At 54.6% G+C, this 20,426-nt stretch overlaps 1 protein-coding gene across 13 annotated transcripts in view; it reads right to left on the bottom strand.

The window, feature by feature from the left end:
* Positions 1-20,426, bottom strand: part of SMARCA4 (SWI/SNF related BAF chromatin remodeling complex subunit ATPase 4) — a 96,217-nt gene that overhangs the window by 23,766 nt on the left and 52,025 nt on the right. For all 13 annotated transcript variants that reach the window (XM_039466216.2, XM_074384619.1, XM_039466219.2 and 10 more), the window contains exons 17-26: positions 15,195-15,261; positions 14,547-14,657; positions 12,253-12,495; positions 10,574-10,687; positions 9,766-9,873; positions 8,682-8,768; positions 7,851-7,897; positions 5,595-5,761; positions 3,013-3,176; positions 240-467 (exon numbers count right to left, since the gene is read on the bottom strand). In XM_039466216.2, the coding sequence (XP_039322150.1) occupies positions 240-467; positions 3,013-3,176; positions 5,595-5,761; positions 7,851-7,897; positions 8,682-8,768; positions 9,766-9,873; positions 10,574-10,687; positions 12,253-12,495; positions 14,547-14,657; positions 15,195-15,261 (1,336 nt within the window). The remainder of the gene's footprint in view (positions 1-239; positions 468-3,012; positions 3,177-5,594; positions 5,762-7,850; positions 7,898-8,681; positions 8,769-9,765; positions 9,874-10,573; positions 10,688-12,252; positions 12,496-14,546; positions 14,658-15,194; positions 15,262-20,426) is intronic.

Consider the following 20,426-nt stretch of genomic DNA (forward strand, 5'->3'; position numbering starts at 1 on the left):
AAATAGAGGACTTCAGTCTCCAGGGCTGTCAATCCGGCGTCTTTCACCAGCAGTTTAGAAAAAAAACCACTTCAAAGAAAAAGCAAGTACTCATCCTCTTTCCGTTCAGCCCACACTCCCTTTACTCCAAAGGGATGCAAAAAAAATAAGAGTGCAAAAAAGGTAAAAAAACAAAAATGAAAGCCGCTCATGCATCCACCACTCACGCTGGGGGGGTTCAGGGCTGGCGCTGGGCTCACCTCATCCTGCTCCTCGTGCTCCAGGATGGCCTGCAGGAAGGCGCGCCGCTCGTGGCTGGAGGACTTCTGGTCGAACATGCCGGCCTGGATCACCTTCTGGTCCACATTGAGCTTGTACTTGGCCGCAGCCAGGATCTTCTCCTCCACACTGTTGACCGTGCAGAGGCGGAGCACGCGCACCTCGTTTTGCTGCCCGATGCGGTGGGCTCGGTCCTGCGCTTGCAGGTCCTGGAGGAAGAAGTGCCAGTCAGTCCCAAAGGAGCTCAGAAGGGAGAAGGCGGCCTCCGACACGAGCTGGAGAGGTGTGGTGTGAATGCCACCCTCGGCCTGGCAATTCTGTCCAGCCTGACCTGCAGCCACATGAGCTGGAAGCCTGGGTCGCCATGTGTCCCTGGGGATATGGGAGCTCTCATCACGTTCCTCCAGAAGTGCCACCTTCTACCTTACTGGACCTGACAGATACTCGCGAAATCACCAACCCCCAGGGGGTTATATTCTCAAGCAGCTCCTGTGGCAGTTGCATAGCTCCCCAGCGTGGCCTTGCACAACTGAGCACTGTTTACAGGATGGGGCTGAAGCCCAGCTGTGCTCTGTCGGTGCTTGGTTTGGCTGCGCGCCCTGCTGTTCTCTCACTGTGCACACAAAACCGGAACCAGGTGCCACTTTTGTGAGCCTCAAAACTCCGTCTACTGACATTGGGCCCACCCTGTCGCTATTGTGTGGCCTGTATGAGTGAATAAACACCTGGAGCATGGCCCAGTGACTAGTGCAGTCAGGTCCCAACAACGTAGGTGCCGTGGCTGGCTGTTAGTTTTTTTGTTTTTTTGGGGGGCACGACAAGGTCTCGCTCTTTCACCCAGGCTGAAGTGCAGTAGCGTGATCTCAGCTCATTGCAACCCGTCTCCCGAAGTTCAAGCAATTCTCCTGCCTCAGCTTCCTGAGTAGCTAGGACTACAGGCGCCCACCACCATGCCCAGCTAATTTTTGTATTTTTAGTAGAGAGGGGTTTTCGCCATGTGCTCGGCTTCCCAAAATGCTGAGATTATAGGTGTGAGCCATTGCACCCGGCCTGGGCTGTTAGTTTTATCATCACCCCAGCAAAGAGCAAGGAGGCTCCCATGAAATCCTGTCTCTGCGCCGAGGAGCTGCAGGAACAGGCTAAGCACCAGTGATACTCCTAAACTCAAGACTGGCACCCATGTTGTGGCAGAGGCCACAGCCGGTGGAGTCCAGGAGTGCCTTGTGTCTGCTGCTCAGGCCTCCTGCCCTGTCAGCACACTTCCCGGCAGGGCCAGCCTTCCTCAATGTGCCCCTAGCCCTGGGGTGCAGTCTCTGCCCACTGCTGGCCTGCCAACAGGGAGGCACAACCCCACCAGCTCTCAGGAAACTGACTAGTCACCAGGGTCTGGGCAGAAACTACACCCCAGCCTGATCACAGGAGGGGACACCAGCGACCACCAGGGCATTCACCCATCAGACTAGTGACAATTTAGACACAGAGAATGCTGGCGCCCCCAAGCTGCGGGGAAGGGCAGGAAATGTTCACACCCCAGCGGTAGGAGTGAAACTGCTTTGGTAGAAGCAACCAGCACATGAAAGGGACAACGCTGGGGGTGGACCGACCCCATGTCTGAGGGCTGAGCAGACCTTAGGGTATTGGCACAAGACGTCCTGGGGCAGCCATCTGCTGGGATGCCTGGTGGCCGATTAGATGGCCAGGCAGCTTGTTATGCGTACTTGGCGGTTGACACCCACTGCTCGGTGGAAGAGGCACCTGCCAGGCCACACCACCTCTGTTAATCTCAGTACACACGTTGACGAAGGCAGACGGGCTGGCAGAGACTCGGGAGAGAGCAGGGTTGGAGAGGAAGGGAAAAGGGACTCCTGACCATGTGTCACTGGTGTTTGCATATTAAAAATAGTAAGAATGAATTCACCTTATAATGAAACACAGAGAAAAGTTTTGTGTATTTGGAAATTCTTGTAGCTACCTAACAGCATGACCTGGTATCTACCGACACCGAGGTCCATGGGGAGTACATGGTTATGGAACAAGAGGAGGAAGTAAACAAGGGGCATTGAGTTCACCCCCAATTCTGTCTGAACAAGTGCCAGCATGTGCACACACACAGCATGCCTGTGGGGGCCGGCCCACAGTGACGGCATGGGACTGATAGGGTACTTTCCACCTCCTTCTCATTGGGGCCATTCCAAGATGTAAGAAAAACCAGCCAGGTGCGGTGGCTCACGCCTGTAATCCCAGCACTTTGGGAGGCCGAGGCAGGTGGATCACGAGGTCGAGAGATCGAGACCATCCTGGTCAACATGGTAAAACCCCGTCTCTACTAAAAATACAAAACATTAGCTGGGCATGGTGGCACGTGCCTGTAATCCCAGCTACTCAGGAGGCTGAGGCAGGAGAATTGCCTGAACCCAGGAGGCGGAGGTTGCGGTGAGCCGAGATCACGCCATTGCACTCCAGCCTGGGTAACAAGAGTGAAACTCCATCTCAAAAAAAAAGAAAAGAAAAACCAACCGATAGATGGCTTCTACACTGCTTCCCCAATCAGAGGGAAAGGCTGTTTGTATTTTGGGAAACAAGACCCCTTCTCTGCTGTCCCGATGACCTAAGGAGATATCAGTGTGGCTCTTTCTGGCTACTGGAGGCCAGGACAATGTGGAGGAGGCTGGAGGACCCTGAAGCCAGGGTTGGTGTGGAGGTTTCCCAGGTACCCCCTTCTTTTTCCCCAACCTGCGCTCAGCCCGCTTTTACCTGGTGAGGATTCCAGTCGCTGTCGAAAATGATCACAGTGTCAGCCGACTGGAGGTTCAGGCCGAGCCCCCCGGCCCGGGTGCTGAGCAGGAAGATGAAGTACTCGGAGCCGGGCTCGTTGAAGGTTTTCAGCAGCATGCCCCGGTCTTCTGCCTTCGTGGTTCCTGACAGGCACAGAGGAGAACAGGGTCAGTGGGGTGACCTCAGGGGTGGGGAGGGGGTGCCAGGGAAAACCTTCTGATGCTGGAACAGAATCGGTGCCCGCCAGTGTCCCTAGATCCCTGACTCTGCACTCTCCACACAGGCCTGTGGGCCACTGGTGAGTACCCAGATTTCGAGTTTTACCACCCAACGCCTCTCCACACATCTCAGAGATTAAAACAGGTCTTGGTGGGAGAACTAGAGGAGGCGGGCCTGGAGCACAGAGCCTGGCACCAGACTCACAGCCACGCCACAGGGTCAGCACGGCCGCCGCGCCACAGCCCTGGACTCTCCCCTACTCTGCCCTGTGCCATTCCATGGGGAGCAGAAACACAGCGGCCACTGCTGGCAATACCGCCGCCCGAAAAACAAAGGACTGGGTGTGAGTGGACAGTAACTGTGGATGCACCTGCCTTCAGCCCTGTCTCAAAAGGTTTTGTGATTCACAAAGAAAATCCTCTACAGGTAAGAGTATGGGGCTCGTGTCCCTTCTGGCAGGATCAGTGTCCCCATGCCCCAGAAAACCCAAGTCAAGGAGCCAACACAGGGCTCCCGGGTGACATGCCCTCAGTGTTGTGTGCATTAAGGCAATGTCAACACTCCCTGGGCTGCTGGGAGTTCAGATGGAGGTGTCCTTGGAACACTGAGGTCATTTTGGTGATGAAATAAAAACTGGCCACTTTCTGACACCGGCCTATATGTGCCCAGGCACAATGCGGAAGCCCACAGGAGCCTGGCCATCAGCTAGCCATCCGCCCTCTCTCAGGCTCCAGATGTGCTCCTAGCACCCCAGCTTGGAGGAGGGGCTGAGGAGAGGGGCCGCCCAACTCCCAGACACCAGCCCACCAGTGGGAGATGCAGTCTCAGGAAACTCCCTGAGCTTCTGCCCCTCCTCCATTCTCAATGGATTATCTGTCTCTGTGGCCATGACCACATCACAGGCAGAGGGCACAGCTGTAGTTGAACTGACCCAAGTCCTTGTCCTTATGGAGTAGCCATAGGGCACTGGGATGGGTGGGACTCAGGCTGTCTCCTGCGGGAGTCAGAGACATGACATAGACAGGGGCCGGCCCTCAGGAAGCCCTGGCCTGCCCAAGGACAGGAGACGCCCCTGGAGAGATCAAAGAAAAGCAAAAGGTGGGGGTGGCCCTGAAGGCTTTTGGTTTTCAGCCTCAAAGCAGTGGGAAGCCCCCAAGAAAGAAGGAAAGCTGGGGAGACCCCTGCAACAGACTTGTGTCTGTAGAGTGGGCCTGGACAGAACCCCAGGGGGAGCTGCGGGCTGGAGGGCCACACAGGACAGACTTCGGGTGGTGCCCGGGCAGGTCGACCCAGGAAGCACAGGTCCGAATGATCAGTGGGAAGGGGCTTCAGAGGTCTGTAGTGTCCTACCGAGAGACAGACCTTGCGTGGGAGCTTCAACAAAGGCTCTGGGACGTCGTGTAGGGAGCAATGGACCAGGTGGGCCGTGTCTGTCCCAGCAGTTCACGCTTGTGTTTCTAGTAAGCCCCGTTCTAGTGACTCCCACAGAGAACTCACTCCAGGGCCTCCCTGACCCAGTGGGACTGACAGACCACATGTCCCACGCTCTATCAGTGCCTCACAGCCTCTTCCTCCCTGATCTCCCATGTGCTGGGGCACGCGGGCACAGAAACACACACGGTGACCTTTCTTTCCCACCAGGGACCACAGGGCAGGGGGTTGGGCCGAGAGCCTCTCTATGGCAGCTGCTGCTCCTGCCCGGCAGTGCTTGCTTCCCTACCTCCGTGCTCGCCAGAGTCTGATTCGCGCTTCAGGCCTGACCTGTGGCAAGGTGGCAGTTACTGGGCTGTTACAAATGGCCCAGGGATGGGCATGTGGCTCACAGCAGCTAAATGAGCACCAGCCTGGGACCTGCCTTTGCTGGGGACACTGAGCAGATGCAAGGGGAGTCAAGATGGAAGAAGGCAGAGCCAAGAGCTGGAGAAAAGTCTCTCCAACACCACCTATGCACCTGGATCCAGCTGTGCCTAAAGCATGTTTAACCCCTGGGGTTAGAGCTATGTGAGTCTATCGGTGCTTTTTTCCCTATGTCCACACGGTATGGAATTCTGTCACTTCCAGCTCAAACAGTGTAGGGCACCCCTTCCCCAGTGTGCCCAGCATTGCAGTCTGTCAACCCACGAGTCAAGACATCCGGCATCTGATCCAGCCCCAATGCCTCCAGGGCCCCTTCCAGTGCCGAGTGCCCGAGATGCTCAGCCATAGCCTGAGCCCACTCTGGCTGCAAGACCCTGAGCGCCTGGGCCTCACCCTGCCTCACAGGAGGGCATGCCAGCGAGAAGCTTCTGTGGCTACCGCAATGACAAAACCCTACAACTAACGTCTCACTCGCTCATACTCACCATCAAGCCTGAGGTATTTAAAGCCGCGATACGCAAAGTAATCTTCCATGATGGTCATGAGGGAGGTCATTTGGCAGAACAGCAGCACTTTGTGGTTGGTTGCTCGGAGTTTGGGAAGAATTCTATCGAGAAGCTCAAATTTACCCGAGGCTCGGTACAGGTCCAGCCTGGAGTGTGGAGGGAGGCGGGAGAGAAGGCGCAGGATGTTAAACCCGGCACCCTGCAGGCAGGCGATGCAGTAAGTGCATCACCCGCCTCCAGGCCGGGCGCCAGGTTCAAGGGCACAGAGGGGGCTTCCTAAGCAGACGCCACCCAAAGCTTCTGCCAAGCTGTTTCCCCTAACTGAAATAAGCCCAGCCACCCTCACTGGAAAGCGCATCACCAGGGTGACACATACACTTCTTATCTAACCCAGACACTCATGACAATGAAAGGAGGTGCTGTTAGTCACGTGGCCGGGGCAACATGGGGGTGGGAACAGGGCTGCTCTGGGAAGCCAGATCTTATCCTCTCACCCAATAAAGAAGCCCCAGGAGCAAATGCCACACTGGAGGCACCCATGCCCTGCCAGGCCTGGGAGGAAGGGCCACCTCGGCTCCTCACATTCTCTCCAGCCAAAAGCCCCTGGTTTATAGATGTAGCAAGTGAGGCTGGCGGAGGAACAACATGAAATGGCTGATCACATGCCCAAGCCAGGCCTTCAGCCTCCGACCCAGGTGTACAGGACCCTGCTACACAACTCAGTATAAAAAAACACATCAGGCCGGGCGCGGTGGCTCAAGCCTGTAATCCCAGCACTTTGGGAGGCCGAGGCGGGTGGATCACAAGGTCGAGAGATCGAGACCAACCTGGTCAACATGGTGAAACCCCGTCTCTACTAAAAATACAAAAAATTAGCTGGGCATGGTGGCGCGTGCCTATAATCCCAGCTACTCAGGAGGCTGAGGCAGGAGAATTGCCTGAACCCAGGAGGCGGAGGTTGCGGTGAGCCGAGATCGCGCCATTGCACTCCAGCCTGGGTAACAAGAGCGAAACTCCGTCTCAAAAAAAAAAAAAAAAAAAAAAAAACACATCAAAAAGAATTTGTTGGCTGGGCGGTGGTGGCTCATGTCTGTAATCCCAGCACATTAGGAGGCTGACGCAGGCAGGCAGATCACAGGGTCAGGAGATCGACACCATCCTGGCCAACATGGTGAAACCCTGTCTCTACTAAAAATACAAAAATCAGCTGGGCGTGGTGGTGCCTGCTTATAATCGCAGCTACTCAGGAGGCTGAGGCAGGAGAATCACTTGGACCAGGGTACTGGAGGTTGCAGTCAGCCGAGATCGCGCCACTGCACCCCACTTTGTCGAGCCTGGAGACAGAGCGAGACTTTGTCTCAAAAAAAAAAAAAAAAAAAAAAAAAGTGTTGTTTTCACTAGGTGCCTCTTTTCTTGCAAATGGATTAATACTCCAGGAGAATTTAATGGAGGCTTCAGTGTAAGAATGTTTTTAGCAAGGTTCTTTGTAATGGTGAAACTCCAGAGACAGCATCCACATCCATCAGGGGCTTAAAGGAGTCTGGGCTGCACCTTACAAAGCGTGCTATAGAAAACACCCACACAGTGTAAACAGTGCCTCTATACCAGTGAACAGAGTTTGGGCTCACAGGGGTTAGGAAAGCTGTCTAGAGTCAGAACTTGGAGGCAGTAGAATGGGAGCTGTAAGCCAGGTCTGCCTCAGAAATCCTGTCTCTTGCGGTAATAGTGGTCAGCTCTCCGAGCACTAAAGATTTATGTTCTAGCTGGGCACAGTAGCTCACACCTGTAATCCCAGCACTTTGGGAGGCCGAGGCCAGCAGATCACTTGAGGTCAGGAGTTCGAGACCAGCCTGGCCGACATGGTAAAACCCCATCTCTACTAAAAATACAAAAAAGTTAGATGTAGCAAGTTAGATGGGTATGATGGCAGGAGCCTGTAATCCCAACTGCTCGGGAGGCTGAGACAGGAGAATTGCTTGAACCCCGGAGGTGGAGGCTGTGGTGAGCCAAGATCACAACAAGAGCAAAACTGGGTAACAAGAGCAAAACTGTCTCAAAAAAAAAAAAAAAAAAAAAAAAAAAAGTTTGTATTCTTTGCTTTGGATTCTTTTGTTTTTTTTTAATTTTCTGCTTTTGAAGTTGGACAAACATAACAGCAACAATAAAGCCAACAAAATGACAGAAAACCTCTGTGTGGACCACCTGCCCACCCCACCCAGTTGGGAAGCTTCTCACCCTTGGACGATGCCACCAGTGAACCCCAAGTGCTCAGAAAAGGACTCCTGCAAGGGAAGGAGAAAGGGGTCAGTGCCAGGCAGGTACAAGCCACTGGACCCCACTGCAGTCCGCACACACCTCTGGTGCTCAGAAGACAAAGCCCCTGCACCGTGTGCTCAGCATTCACCCGCTGCAGCTCTGAGGCGAGACTTGGATGCCAAAACCATCTTTCTCAGTCCACTGACCACCTTTCCCTCATGCCCCTCCAGAGAAGGAAAGGACATTGCAGTACAGCACTCCTCACACCGTGAACGCACGAGGACAGCATTGGGCCACAGCCACGCTCAGGGTGCTCAAACCGCCCCGAGGGCTCTCCTAGTGGGCATCACAGCGTCTCCAACAACTCCAACACTTTACACCAAGAAACACAAACACATACGTGCTTCTAAGAACCCAGATTCTCAAAGGCACCAGGACCCAAAATAGTTCACTGAAGAGGATGGTGACTCTTGATGCCCCGCAATGTGAGAAAAGCCAGTGTGCCAAAAAGACGCAGCATGACCCCACTGGGGTAGGGGGGATATGTCCCCAGAGAAGTCTCCAAATGCTCCTGTTCTTTGAGGGTGAGTTTTCAGGGCCTTGGATTCCTATTGCACCCTGCACCCTAACTGCTGCGATTCTTTCCGTTGAGTACTGGTGAAGTGAAGACCAAACAACAAACAGATGTACAGGCATTACCTAATGAAAAGGTTCAAGTCTATTGTAAAGAGCTCTCCGGGAGGGGCAAGCCAGCTCTGCGCAGGAGCCCCGCGGAAGCAGGCCCTGAGGTCCCGGCCGCGGTGGGCTCACCTCGATGTGCTGGAACATGTAGGGGTGGTTGCAGATCTTCCGCAGCTGCATGATGGTATTCATCAGGGTCTTGGTGCCACCTTTGCCCTGGGAGGCAGATGAGAGGGTCCCAAATGGGGTCTTGCTCCCCAGGGGCGGGGCGAGGTGGGGTGGGTTTGGTGGATGGGTAGGTGCTGGGAGAAGGAGCGTGAGGATCAGTGGCTTTTGGCACAGCAATTAAGAATGAGGAAATGGCTGGCTGGAAGCCTGGAGGCCCCTAACAAGCCTGGGGAAACACAGGACTGCCTGGCACAACAGAGGGCAGACGGACAGGACAGAAACAAAACTGGCAAAATGCTGAGGTAGAGTACCTGATGCTATGTGATACCAGCTTTGTCCTGGGCATTGTGGGGGTCCCTAGAGAGTCTCAGCTAGGTGAGCCATGACTCAGGAGGTTCCCTGGGCTCCAGGGTGAGGAAGGAGGCGGGGATAGGGGGCTGCATGATTTGGGCTGGGAATGGAATAGGGAACATGCTACTGCTCAGCTCAGGGTAGGAGGGGCCCAGATACGTCTTAGCCAAAGTCAATGCCAGGCTGAAGTCAAGGCCTTGGGGACAGATTCAAGGGATCTGGTGCGTTCCCTTGGAGGACAATTTCACTAGCGGTGAAGAGCGCCCGGCAGGTGGGGCCTGGGATTCTCAGACAGCCTCTGAAGGCGACAGCCGGCTCCTTCCCTTCACTTAATAACAGAGAGAAGGGGTTCAGAGCCTCAGCTGCAAAGGCTGCTCTTCCTAGCTGGGAAGGGGGGCATTCTAGTATGCTCTAACCCTGCTGGGGTTAGTGTGGGGACCATGTTGCCAACTGCAGAAGGAGCCAGTTTCATAAGCAAAGGGAAAGCCATCGGCAGCTCAGTCAGTGTGTCCGGACCCGGTCCACCAGCCATCATCACCAGGGCTGACCAGACGCCCTGGGGATCACGACCAGGTCAGGACTCAATGAGAACGAGGCGAATGGCCCCGCTGGTCAGAATACACTCTGCCCTGCCTGCCAAGCTGCCCGCCTGGACACCCGGAGGGGAATGCACCTGGGGGACTCCAGGGCCCACCTTCTTGTCCTTCTCGGAGCCATCAGTCAGCAGCACGCCCTTGGCCTGCATGTGGCGGTAGAGTACTCGCTGCAGTGCAGACATGTCGCACTTGATGACGTACTCCACCTGCAGGGGACATGCGATGTTCACGAGGACCCAAGCTGGCCTGAGGCCTGACCCCCACCCAGACCCAGCCCTGATCCCCACCCAGACCCGGCCCTGATATGATCTCTGACCAGGGCATATAGGGGTGAGAGTAAGAAGCCCCCAAGGTGGGGAGAAAAGGTAAGACCTGGGCAACAAGAGGAAGCACAAGGCAGAGACACCAGGGGGATCCTGGGCCAGAAAGGGCCCCTTGGCCACCTTCCAGGGCCTCTCCACAGCTGTCCAGGGAAGAAAGCGCAAGAGGGGCAACTGCGGCCGGGGACCGAGTCCATGGGTCTTGCTGTGAGGGACTGGGCCCCAGGGTGTGGCTGGAGCAGGCCTTGAGAACTCAGAGCCATGACAGGGAGCCGGGGGCCACCCCAAGCCCATGGCCCCTCCTGATGTGGTCAGGAAAGCACATGCAGGCACCTGGCCCCCGACAGGAAGTGGGACTGTGTGCTCTCACCTATCGTGAGCTATGTGAGCCTACGAGCACTTTTTCGCCCCTACGGCAGAACAGCAGCATAGGGCTTTACAGACCCAGTGGCATCATCGCCAACCCCAAGATGGATTGACCAGGGCAGGCCCAGAACTGTGGGAAGAGGGCCTGAGCATGCCCAGCCCTGGGGAAAGCCCCCATGTGAGGCTGCTTCCCTGGTGGCTCCCCTCAAAACTCCGTTACCTTTTCGGGCAACTGGGCCTCGACTTCCTTCTTGAGCCGTCGGAGCAGGAAGGGCCGCAGCACTTTGTGGAGACGCCGGATGATGAGAATGGTTTCCTCCTCATTCAGGTCCACCTGGAGCCCCCCAAGACAGAAGAAACACGCGTTACTTCCAAAGGAAGGTGACAGAGGTCTCACTAGAAGGCGCGGATGCAGGGAAAGGGTAGACAGGGTCCCGTGGGTGACCCTGCCCTCAGCACATGGCTCTTCAGACTGCCTCATGCTTTCTTGGGGCCCAGCAGGGCATCCTCTTCCTTAGGAAACCGTGAGGATCTGATTCCCTCCACAGAATTCCTGGGACATGGAACCGCAGTAACCAAGGCACCCTGCTCCCTGTGCCTCACCAGAAAGACCCCGGGCAGCAGGCGTGCTGCCTCTCCACGAGTAACACCCACTGGAGTGTGCGCAAAACCCACCCCATGCCCAGCTCATGCCAGGAGCACAGCAGGGGCCAGGCTGACCACGTGGGGCTTACAGAAGGTGATTCACAGGGAGGACTCTGCCACTGGGATCCTGCAGGGACTCTCATTCAGCCTGGGTGGAACCAGGTGAAAGAAACCCTGACTTCCCATGAGACCTACTTCCCTACTAAGAAATTTAACTTTAAGTGTTTTTTAGCTAAAAGAGTTAAAGGAAAGTGAGGCGTTGCCTGAACTTTCCTTCTGATATGGCTTCCCAGGTAATCTCCTGGCAGAGCTTTTGCTCAGCTCAGAAAGTGACAAAACTGCAGCATCAGATCCTGGCCTTTGGTGTGGGGTTCCCAGGAGTCTAAAAATTGGGGACTCCTTTATCATGAGGATTTGGGGAAAGCCTTGGTTTCTCCGGTCACAAAGACCTCTGCCTTGATCAGCAGCCGAGAGGGCAGGAACTCATGGATGAGGCCAGTGAGACCCTACCTGCCCTGGACCTGTCTAAAGTGGGAAGAAAGGGGTGGGCCCAGCCATCCCAAGCAGGACACTTTGAGGTAATCTCTGTAGTTCTGCCCACACTTCAGCATCTGGCTACTTAAAGCCCTCAGCTGGAAACATAGCCCATGCCCCCCGTTTCAATCTCCAACAGCAAGGGGGGCTCTAGGCTCAAGGATCAGTGCTGGTGTGGGACTGCTCATCAACAATGAAGCTGCCAGGTCTCAGTCTGGCTGACAGTGCCACCCAGACACTGAGACAGACCAGCCACAGCACTCTATGAAAACAACCTAAGACAGAACCTGACCATGTGGCCCCGTTAACCACCATCTTCCAACCTTCCCACTGCCCTGAGGGTGAGTTCTGAGGGCACCTAAAGGGGCCTACAGGATGCTGTGCCTCCAGCTGTGCTCTTCACACCCTTGCTGGACCCACAGCTGCCTCAGGGTCATATTCCTCACTGTCCCCTCTCTGCACCTGGAGCACAGGGTCAGAGACGCCCCAAGCATCCTCAGGTTCATTGTCCTAACCTCTGCCCTGCTGCCCTGGGGCCCTTGTGGCTGCCCAGCCTTGGGTGCCAGGGCTCCCCTGCTCCGTACAGATAAGGACTCTCGCCAGGTACCCAGCACAGGCCCAGTCAGCTGTAGCAGGTGCTCAACGCGCTCTGATGCACTCTGACCACCAGAGTCGGCTGCACCCAGAACCATAAGCATGAGCACAGCTGGGCGCACCCACCTTTTCCCCGGTCATGGCAAACGGTGCATTGAACCACTGCTCGAAGGTGCTGCAGCTCTTGAAGATGGTGGGCAGCAGGAAGTTGAGCAGCGCCCAGAGCTCGGGGAGCTTGTTCTGCAGCGGTGTGCCCGTCAGCAGCAGGCGGCGAGGCGCCACATAGTGCGTGTTGAGCACCTGCGTCAGCTTGCAGTGGTGGTTCTTCATGCGGTGACCTTCATCCACGATCATGTACTTCCAACGGATCTGCGGGCCCCAGAGCCGGCAATCAGGGGACAGGGAAGCAGGTCGTCTGGCACAGGGGGAGACTCGTCCACCCTGTGCCCAGGAGGCAGGAAGGCTCCAGGTGGAAGAGCACAGCTGGGTGGAGAGCACAGGCCTAGCGCCCCCTGGGGCCAACTCACTAAGTTCGAGCCACACAACGCAGCCTCTACCAAGCCTGGGTAGAGACAGGCCCATGACCCCTGACTATGTCAGGGGAACAAAGTGAGGTGCAAAAAGTCCTCTGCTTCCCCCCAAAATCATGCATATTAATCTACAGCACAGAAAAACGTGCAGTACATTCCAGCATAAGATATATCTTGCTGACTGGGGTTTGTCCTGCTGGTGTGGAGGGTCTCAGGGAGACTGGGTTGGTGACAGGTACATTTCCAACGAGAAGGCTGTGATTCAGAATGTGCGATCCATGGGGTAGGGGCCACGCCACAACATACAGGGCCATGCGGGTCGGGAGGGGGTGCAGTGGCCGCACTCAAGGAGCACTCCCACTGCAGGGCAATGACATCAACTGAGCCACGGGCAGGAGGCACGGGGATTCCAGAGCCTGGTTCTTGGGCCTGTGAAGGGCCTGGCTTTGTAGTCAGCAGGGGTGAGCTGCAGAGGAGTACCTGCAGCACAGGCCTGAGGGAAGAGCCTGCACACGGGATACCCAGCACCCTGGGCCTCAGTTTCCTCTCCTGTTGACTCAGGGATAAAGCACCCAGTCCTTGGAAGGCTGAGGCAAAAGAATCGCTTGAACCTGGGAGGCAGAGGTTGCTGCAGTGAGCTGAGATCATTCCACTGCACTCTAGCTTGGGTGACAGCCATGAGACTCTGTCTCAAAAAAAAAAAGAGAAAGCCCAGCATTGTCACTGTAGCCAAGCACTTAGAGGCAGGGTGACCCGTAAACAGCTCCTCCATCCCTCCATCCCTGGGTCAAGAACTCTACTATTAGGCCGGGCACAGCTGTCTGGTGCTTTGTGAGGCCAAGGTGAGAGGACTGCTGGAGACCAGAAGTTTGAGACCAGCCTGGGCAGCACAGCAAGACCCTTATCTTCACACACAAAAAATTTTTTTAATTCGTTGAGCATGGTGGCGCGCACCTGCATATAGTCCCAGCTATTCAGGAGGGTGAGGTGGCAGGATCACTTGAGGCCAGGAAATCAAGCCTGCAGTGAGCTGTGATTGTACCACTGCACTCCAGCATAGGCAACCAACAGAGTGAGATTTGGTCTCAAAAAAAAAAAAAAAAAAAAAAAAAAAAAAACCAAAACCCAAAAAAATTCTCTACTGTTCAACACTCACTCAGCTGGAAGTTTAGGGATGAGACCAGATACATCTTTGTGGGCAACCCCTCCTCAAATGAGGAGCATGAGTTTTGAAGGCAGAGGACTATGTTTTCTATCCAGGGCATATTCTCAGTCATCACTGATGGCCATGCTAGGATTCCCTTCAGTTTCATCCCACAAGAGGCTCCCAGGCCAGTAGGACACTCACAGAGCAGCCTAACCCAGCTACCCAAGGCCAACAGGTGGTCATGATGCTGGGCCCTCAAGCTCTCCTCCACATGCTGAATCTCAGCCCACAGCCTGTGGTGACAAGCCAAGGCTGCAGGGAGGGATGACCAAGGTGATGAGAAACAGCAGGACACAAGGCCGGCCTGGCCAAGACCCCATGGGGACCCTGCAGGTGGATCAGGAGGGGACGTGGTGCTGAGGCTCTCTGGGCAGAAGCCCCAAGAGAAGGCAGGGCACCCCGGCTTCTACGCCCTGGATTCTGTGTAGACAGCCCTAGCTTCTGGGCCTGACACAGGGCCAGCCTGGAGATAGTTAGGGATATAAACCCTAGGTTGACCCCCCCTGGGCCCTTCCCCTACATGGGACAGTTGTCTTCATGTGCATGCAGGTAGCACTCCCGAAAGTTACTGTAGGGGCTTTGAAGAAGATGGGCAGCGTGACACACATGTAAGCACTGTGGTCAGGCAGCAGCCTCTGACGCACATGACCCATGGCCTGGGGTTTCCCATGAGTACACACTACCTTGGCGAGGATGTGCTTGTCTTTGATGATGTACTCATATGTCGTCAGCAAGACGTTGAACTTCCCGCTCCGGAGCTGGGGGACGAAGGCCCGTCTTGCGGCCGGGGATCCCTGCAAGGGAAGCAGGATACGCAGCTCAGCTTTTGGGGCCAGGTGGCCAGGTGAAAGGAGGGGCACAGGCACCCCCTGCAGCTGTCCAGCGACATGGTGGGAAGGCTCATCCTCACCAGAGGTAGTGAGGAAAGGTGCTGGAACATGCACCGCAGGAAGAAGAGGAAGCAGCGCAGGCCAGCGGTGGCCGGGGCCTGGGGGAAAGATGGGGCATGCACTGCCATCTGCACATTCTTGGTGGCTGACAGGCTCCTCTCTTGCCAAGTCCCCATCTCAGTCCCCCAAGCTGGCCTCTGAGTGCTGGCCACCACGCTCACTCCTGCCTCCTCCCCAATGAGCGCCCTGTCCCTGCCCAGTCCCAAATCCCGGATCTACGTGACTGGGGTTCCAGGCTGTGGACCCAGCATTCTCCCCAGGTTCACCATCCAGAGGTATGTGTGGACTTCCCACCCGCCACCACCTGCACCTCCGTGCTCCTGCCCCGCCCACACCATGTGCCGCAGCAAGAGAGCGGAAACCTCTGCGGCTGTGACCTACCTTGTAGGACACCTTCACCACGGACGGGGCCCACTTGTCGAATTCGTACGCCCAGTTGGACAGCGTTCTGACGGGACAAGGAAGTGAGAGTCAAGCGCTAGTCTCTCATCAATGGCTCACTGTGCAAACCCACAGCCACTGACTGCTAGGGGCAAGGCCAACACCACGGCCGTGGTGAAGGCTGGGGACAGCTCTTAAAAGAGCATAGGGAGCAGCGGACTCAGCAGCCATTCGCTCCCGCTGCCCTTTGCCCTGCCCACTCTGCTGGAACCTGGACGAGGCAAGGGAGGCAGTGCAGTCTTCTTGCAACTATGAGGTAAAGAGCCTGAGGGCTGGAGTCACCCAAGAATGACTGGACAGAAACCTGGGGAGGCTGGGTCCCTAATGGCATCTTGGAGCTACTGGGCCTGACCCTGCACTTTCACTGACTTAGGAACAGCAAAACCTCCCTGGAGTGATAGGGGACAGTCAGGGCACCAAGGGAGAAGCTGGAGGTAGGGGGAGTACCTGTGGCAAAGGGAGAAGAGCCAGGAGCAAGGGTCAGGAGGGAACTGAGGGGACAGGTCCAGGAGACAGAGGTCCAAACAGAGGCAGGACAAGCAGCTCATGGCAGGAAGCGGCAAGTCCCAGTAAGAGGTCTGACATGACCAGATGCCTGTACACTGTAAACATTCCCTAGGGTGCGGGCCCTCTTCTGGCCACAGGAGCTGATGCTCCACAGTGTGGACACCTGCCCAGGTGGGGTGCAATGTGAAAAGACTGCAGGCGCGCCCACAACACAACCTCATTAAAGTAGAGAAAGGAGCTGACCTCCATCCCCATGGAATTGGAATCTGACTGCAATCTGGAGGCCTGAAGACACAAGGAACTGGCCCCAAGGCCTGCACCCTAGTGGGTCGAGATGCTTCTCGGGGATATGGGCTCACCACTCTGAAAGTGCCGTCTACAATGCTGAGAATGGGCAGACACAGAGTGGAAGTGTGAGAAGGAGCCAGTGGTCCTCACTCAGAGCCACAGACAGTAGCATAAACTCATGTTCAGCTTAACACAGAAACAGATGCCGAGGCAGAGAACACCTTTTAGACGGGTGTGCACATAGCATCAGCATGTAGGCAGCAGACACGAATCTCCTAGAGCTGACCACTGAGAGAGCCTGGAAGCAATGACACCCCAGAAGCAACGGGCCCATCCAGGACTCAGGTCTTGGTTCCCAGTAAGAGGGGAAACCAGGGCTCCTTGGAGAAATGGCTGACTCCAGGGAGAGGGCAGAAAATGAACTACATGAGCATGCAGCATCTCTTGGTGCCAAAAAGCAATAAAGTTCTCGAAATTCACCACGAGGCTGGGGACGTGTCACAGGACAGAGGAGCAAACTGAAAGAGCTCTCAGAGACCAAAGCTGGATGGATTTCAGCCACAAAATGAGAAACCCAGCACTGGTGCATAGCCTGGAGTATAAAATAAATATCAATGGGTCCATACTTATATTAAGAAATGACTGAATAAATTCATAGAGAAAACACTATTCTTCCAGGGAGAATTCTCCCATGCCAGATCTGAAACAACTGAAGCAATGAAATACATGTTTGTGCCTGTGAGTCCACACTCCTATAATAATTACCCAAACGAGCACATGGGTAAGAAAGGACAGCTCTTCCTGAGGGACAGCTCTTCCTAACAGCAGAATTCCAACTAATTTGTAGAGAAGGGCAGACAGAAACAGGTAACCATGTGTTTGGCAACTCCTATTACTTTATCAGGCAAAACTTATCCGATGTTTGCTGCTATAGTTTGGGTATTTGGTGCCTCCAAACCTCAGGCTGAAATGTGATTTGGAGGTGGGGCCTTGTAGGAGGCATTTAGGTCATGGGGACAGAACCCTCATGAATGGCCTGTACTGTACTGGGGACTGGGGGATGAGTGAGATCTTGCTGTATGAGCTCCTGTGAGAGCTATTGTTAAAAAGAGACCGGCACTCCCATCTCCCTCACCTCTCTCCCCACGGGATCTCTCCCCACTGATTCCCCTTCGCCTTCTACCAAGAGTGGAATCTCTGCCTGAAGCCCTCACCAGATGCTCAATCTTCCAGCCAGCAGAATCATGAGCCAAATAAACTCTTTTTTTTTTTTTTTTTTTTTTTGAGACGGAGTTTCGCTCTTGTTACCCAGGCTGGAGTGCAATGGCGCGATCTCGGCTCACCGCAACCTCCGCCTCCTGGGTTCAGGCAATTCTCCTGCCTCAGCCTCCTGAGCAGCTGGGATTACAGGCACGTGCCACCATGCCCAGCTACTTTTTTGTATTTTTAGTAGAGACGGGGTTTCACCACGTTGACCAGGATGGTCTCGATCTGTTGACCTCGTGATCCACCCACCTCGGCCTCCCAAAGTGCTGGGATTACAGGCTTGAGCCACTGCGCCCGGCCTTTTTTTTTTTTTTTTTTTTTTTTGACAGAGTTTCACTCTTGTTGTGCAAGCTGCAGTGCAATGGCACGATCTTGGCTCACTGCAACCTCTGCCTCCTTGGTTCAAGTGACTCTCCTGTCTCAGCCTACTGAGTAGCTGCGATTACAGGCATGCGCCACCACACCCGGCTAATTTTTTTGTATTTTTAGTAGAGACAGGGTTTCACCATGTTGGTCAGCGTGGTCTCGAACTCCTGACCTCAGGTGATCTACCAGCCTCAGCCTCCCAAAGTGCTGGAATTACAAGCGTGAGCCACCGCACCCAGCTAAAGCTCTTTTCTTTATCATCTAGGCTCAGGTATTCCTTTACAGCAACACAAAATGTAGTAAGGACAGATGCTGAAATTATTGGGGAAAATAGGAACAGAAATGGGATATTCACAAGCCGGGCGCGGTGGCTCAAGCCTGTAATCCCAGCACTTTGGGAGTCTGAGGCGGGTGGATCACGAGGTCAAGAGATCGAGACCATCCCGGTCAACATAGTGAAACCCCGTCTCAACTAAAAATACAAAAAATTAGCTGGGCATGGTGGCACGTGCCTTTAATCCCAGCCACTCAGGAGGCTGAGGCAGGAGAATTGCCTGAACCCAGGAGGCGGAGGTTGCGGTAAGCCGAGATCGAGCCATTGCACTCCAGCCTGGGTAACAAGAGCAAAACTCTGTCTCAAAAAAAAAAAAAAAAAAAAAAAAAAAAGAAAGAAATGGGATATTCACATAGTGTTGAAGTGCGTTCCCAAGCGATAGTTATTAATGACAAAGTGTAAATCCTCGGTTTACGGTAGGAAACCCAGCAGGTACCTGGCATGAGACCAGGGCCTCAACATCACATGCCTTCCCTAAGACACATCAAGCAGGGCGTGGCGTCACTCCCTGGGATCGTGTCAGACAAACCCAAACTGAAGGAAAGTCTACCAATGGTCCGACAATAGCGTCAAACTGGAGAAGGACGAAGAAGAAATGAGGAACTGCCACAGACAAGACCATGTGGAGTCCTGGACCAGAACAAGACCAGTCATGCGAAAACTGACAAGATTGGTAAAAAAGGCCTCTGGTTTGCTAATAGTATTACATCCATGTTATTTTCCTGGTTTTCATAATTGTCCTGGGGTTATGAAAGAATTGGGAAGATGGGTGAAGGGTGCATAGCAATTCTCTACACTAACTCTACAATGTTTTGTGAGAATTAGATCATTTCGGCCAGGCATGGTGGCTCACTCCTGTAATCCCAGCACTTTGGGAGGCCGAGGTTAGTGAAACACGAGGTCAGGAGTTCGAGACCAGCTGCCTAACTGACAATGGTGAAACCCCATCTCTACTAAAAATACAAAACTCAAAAATAAATAAACAAATAAAATAAAAATACAAAACTTAGTTGGGCATGGTGGCATGTGCGTGTATCCCATCTACTCAGGAGGCTGAGGAGAATCGCTTGAACCTGGGAGGTGGAAGTTGCAGTGAGACAAGATCACGACATTGCCCTCCAGCCTGGGCGACAGTGTGAGACTCCATCTCAAAGAAAAAAAAAAAGATTATTTTGAAATGAAAAGTTTAAAAAAAATTATTCTGTAAGTAGATAACAAAGAAAAAAAAATTTAAAGCAAAAAAATTAACAACTAAAACCCAAGGCTGCAGAACAGCACCCTGGAGAGTGCCATTCCAGTAGAGACAGTGATCTGAGCCGTCTGAAGCGCAAGGGAGAAAACCGGGAACTGCAGAGGACGGCACCCATAAGCCTCTGGGGGAAGCGGGGCAAAGGCAGAGCTGGGAGTCAGGTGGGTGGAGCTGTAAGGAACAGCATCCAGACACAGACAAGGGACAGAGCTCAGGCAGGTGCAGCCAGAGGGAACTCTACAGCAGTCCAGGTCTAAGCAAGAGGGGAGGTGAGGCCACCTGTGGCACTGTGGCCGGGGCGCCTTGCTCCTCCAGGGCAGTCTGTTTCGTGCCATGTGGGAAGCCAGGGAACAAAAGAAAGAAATGCCTCCACGGTAAACCTGGGAGGGTTCTGGGGTCCCTCGCCTTTCCTCTAGTCTTCCCTGCAATGGTCAGGAGTCAGGCCCACCCTATAGGGGTGGGACCCCTGGGGCCCAGCGGTCTTACAGGCACAAGGCCATTTTCCCATGAGCTTGGGGCATGAGCTCGCAGCTTGCCAGCCTGCTGCGGATGGGGGTGCGCTGCTAACGTGCAGCAGCACTGGTCTCAGTGAGTGCCAGGTTGGAGTTAGGGGCTGTGCTCTAAGGCCAGACCAAGTGCCGTGCTGAGGTTTGGCCAATCACAGCAGACTAATCCCCAGGCCAGTGACTGTTTGCGTGCTGGACATGTGACCTGAACTGGACCAGTAAAAGCCAGCCCTGGACTTTCTGGGAAAACCCTAGGCAGGTCCCCCTTTCGGTGCAGGTGCTGAACTTCGTAGAGGGATGTTCTGAGAGGTGGGCGGGGGTCGGCTCTCGGTTTGCTGGGAGAGAAAGGCAAGAGGAGCCAGGCAGTGGCAAGTGACAGCCTCTTAGGGTGTCCAGATCCCAGCATGTCCCAGCACCTGGGCCAAGCCAGGATGTGCCTGAGCACTCTGGTGCCCTGCACATAGAAACTGCTTGTTCAGTGGAGTCTAAATGGCCTCACCCTACTTTTTTAGTGTGACATTCTTGTCTCCTGCAACTCCCCTATGTGAACTTTGCTGGTTGTGGGACTTGAAAAGGACACCAAGGACATCCCAGGAGAGGGACCCCATGTCTCCCCAGGTATAGAAGGGACTCTCAGTCATGCCCTCACTTGCTCC

The sequence above is a fragment of the Saimiri boliviensis genome, chromosome 14 (assembly GCF_048565385.1).
Source record: "Saimiri boliviensis isolate mSaiBol1 chromosome 14, mSaiBol1.pri, whole genome shotgun sequence".
Taxonomy (NCBI): Eukaryota; Metazoa; Chordata; class Mammalia; order Primates; family Cebidae; genus Saimiri; species Saimiri boliviensis.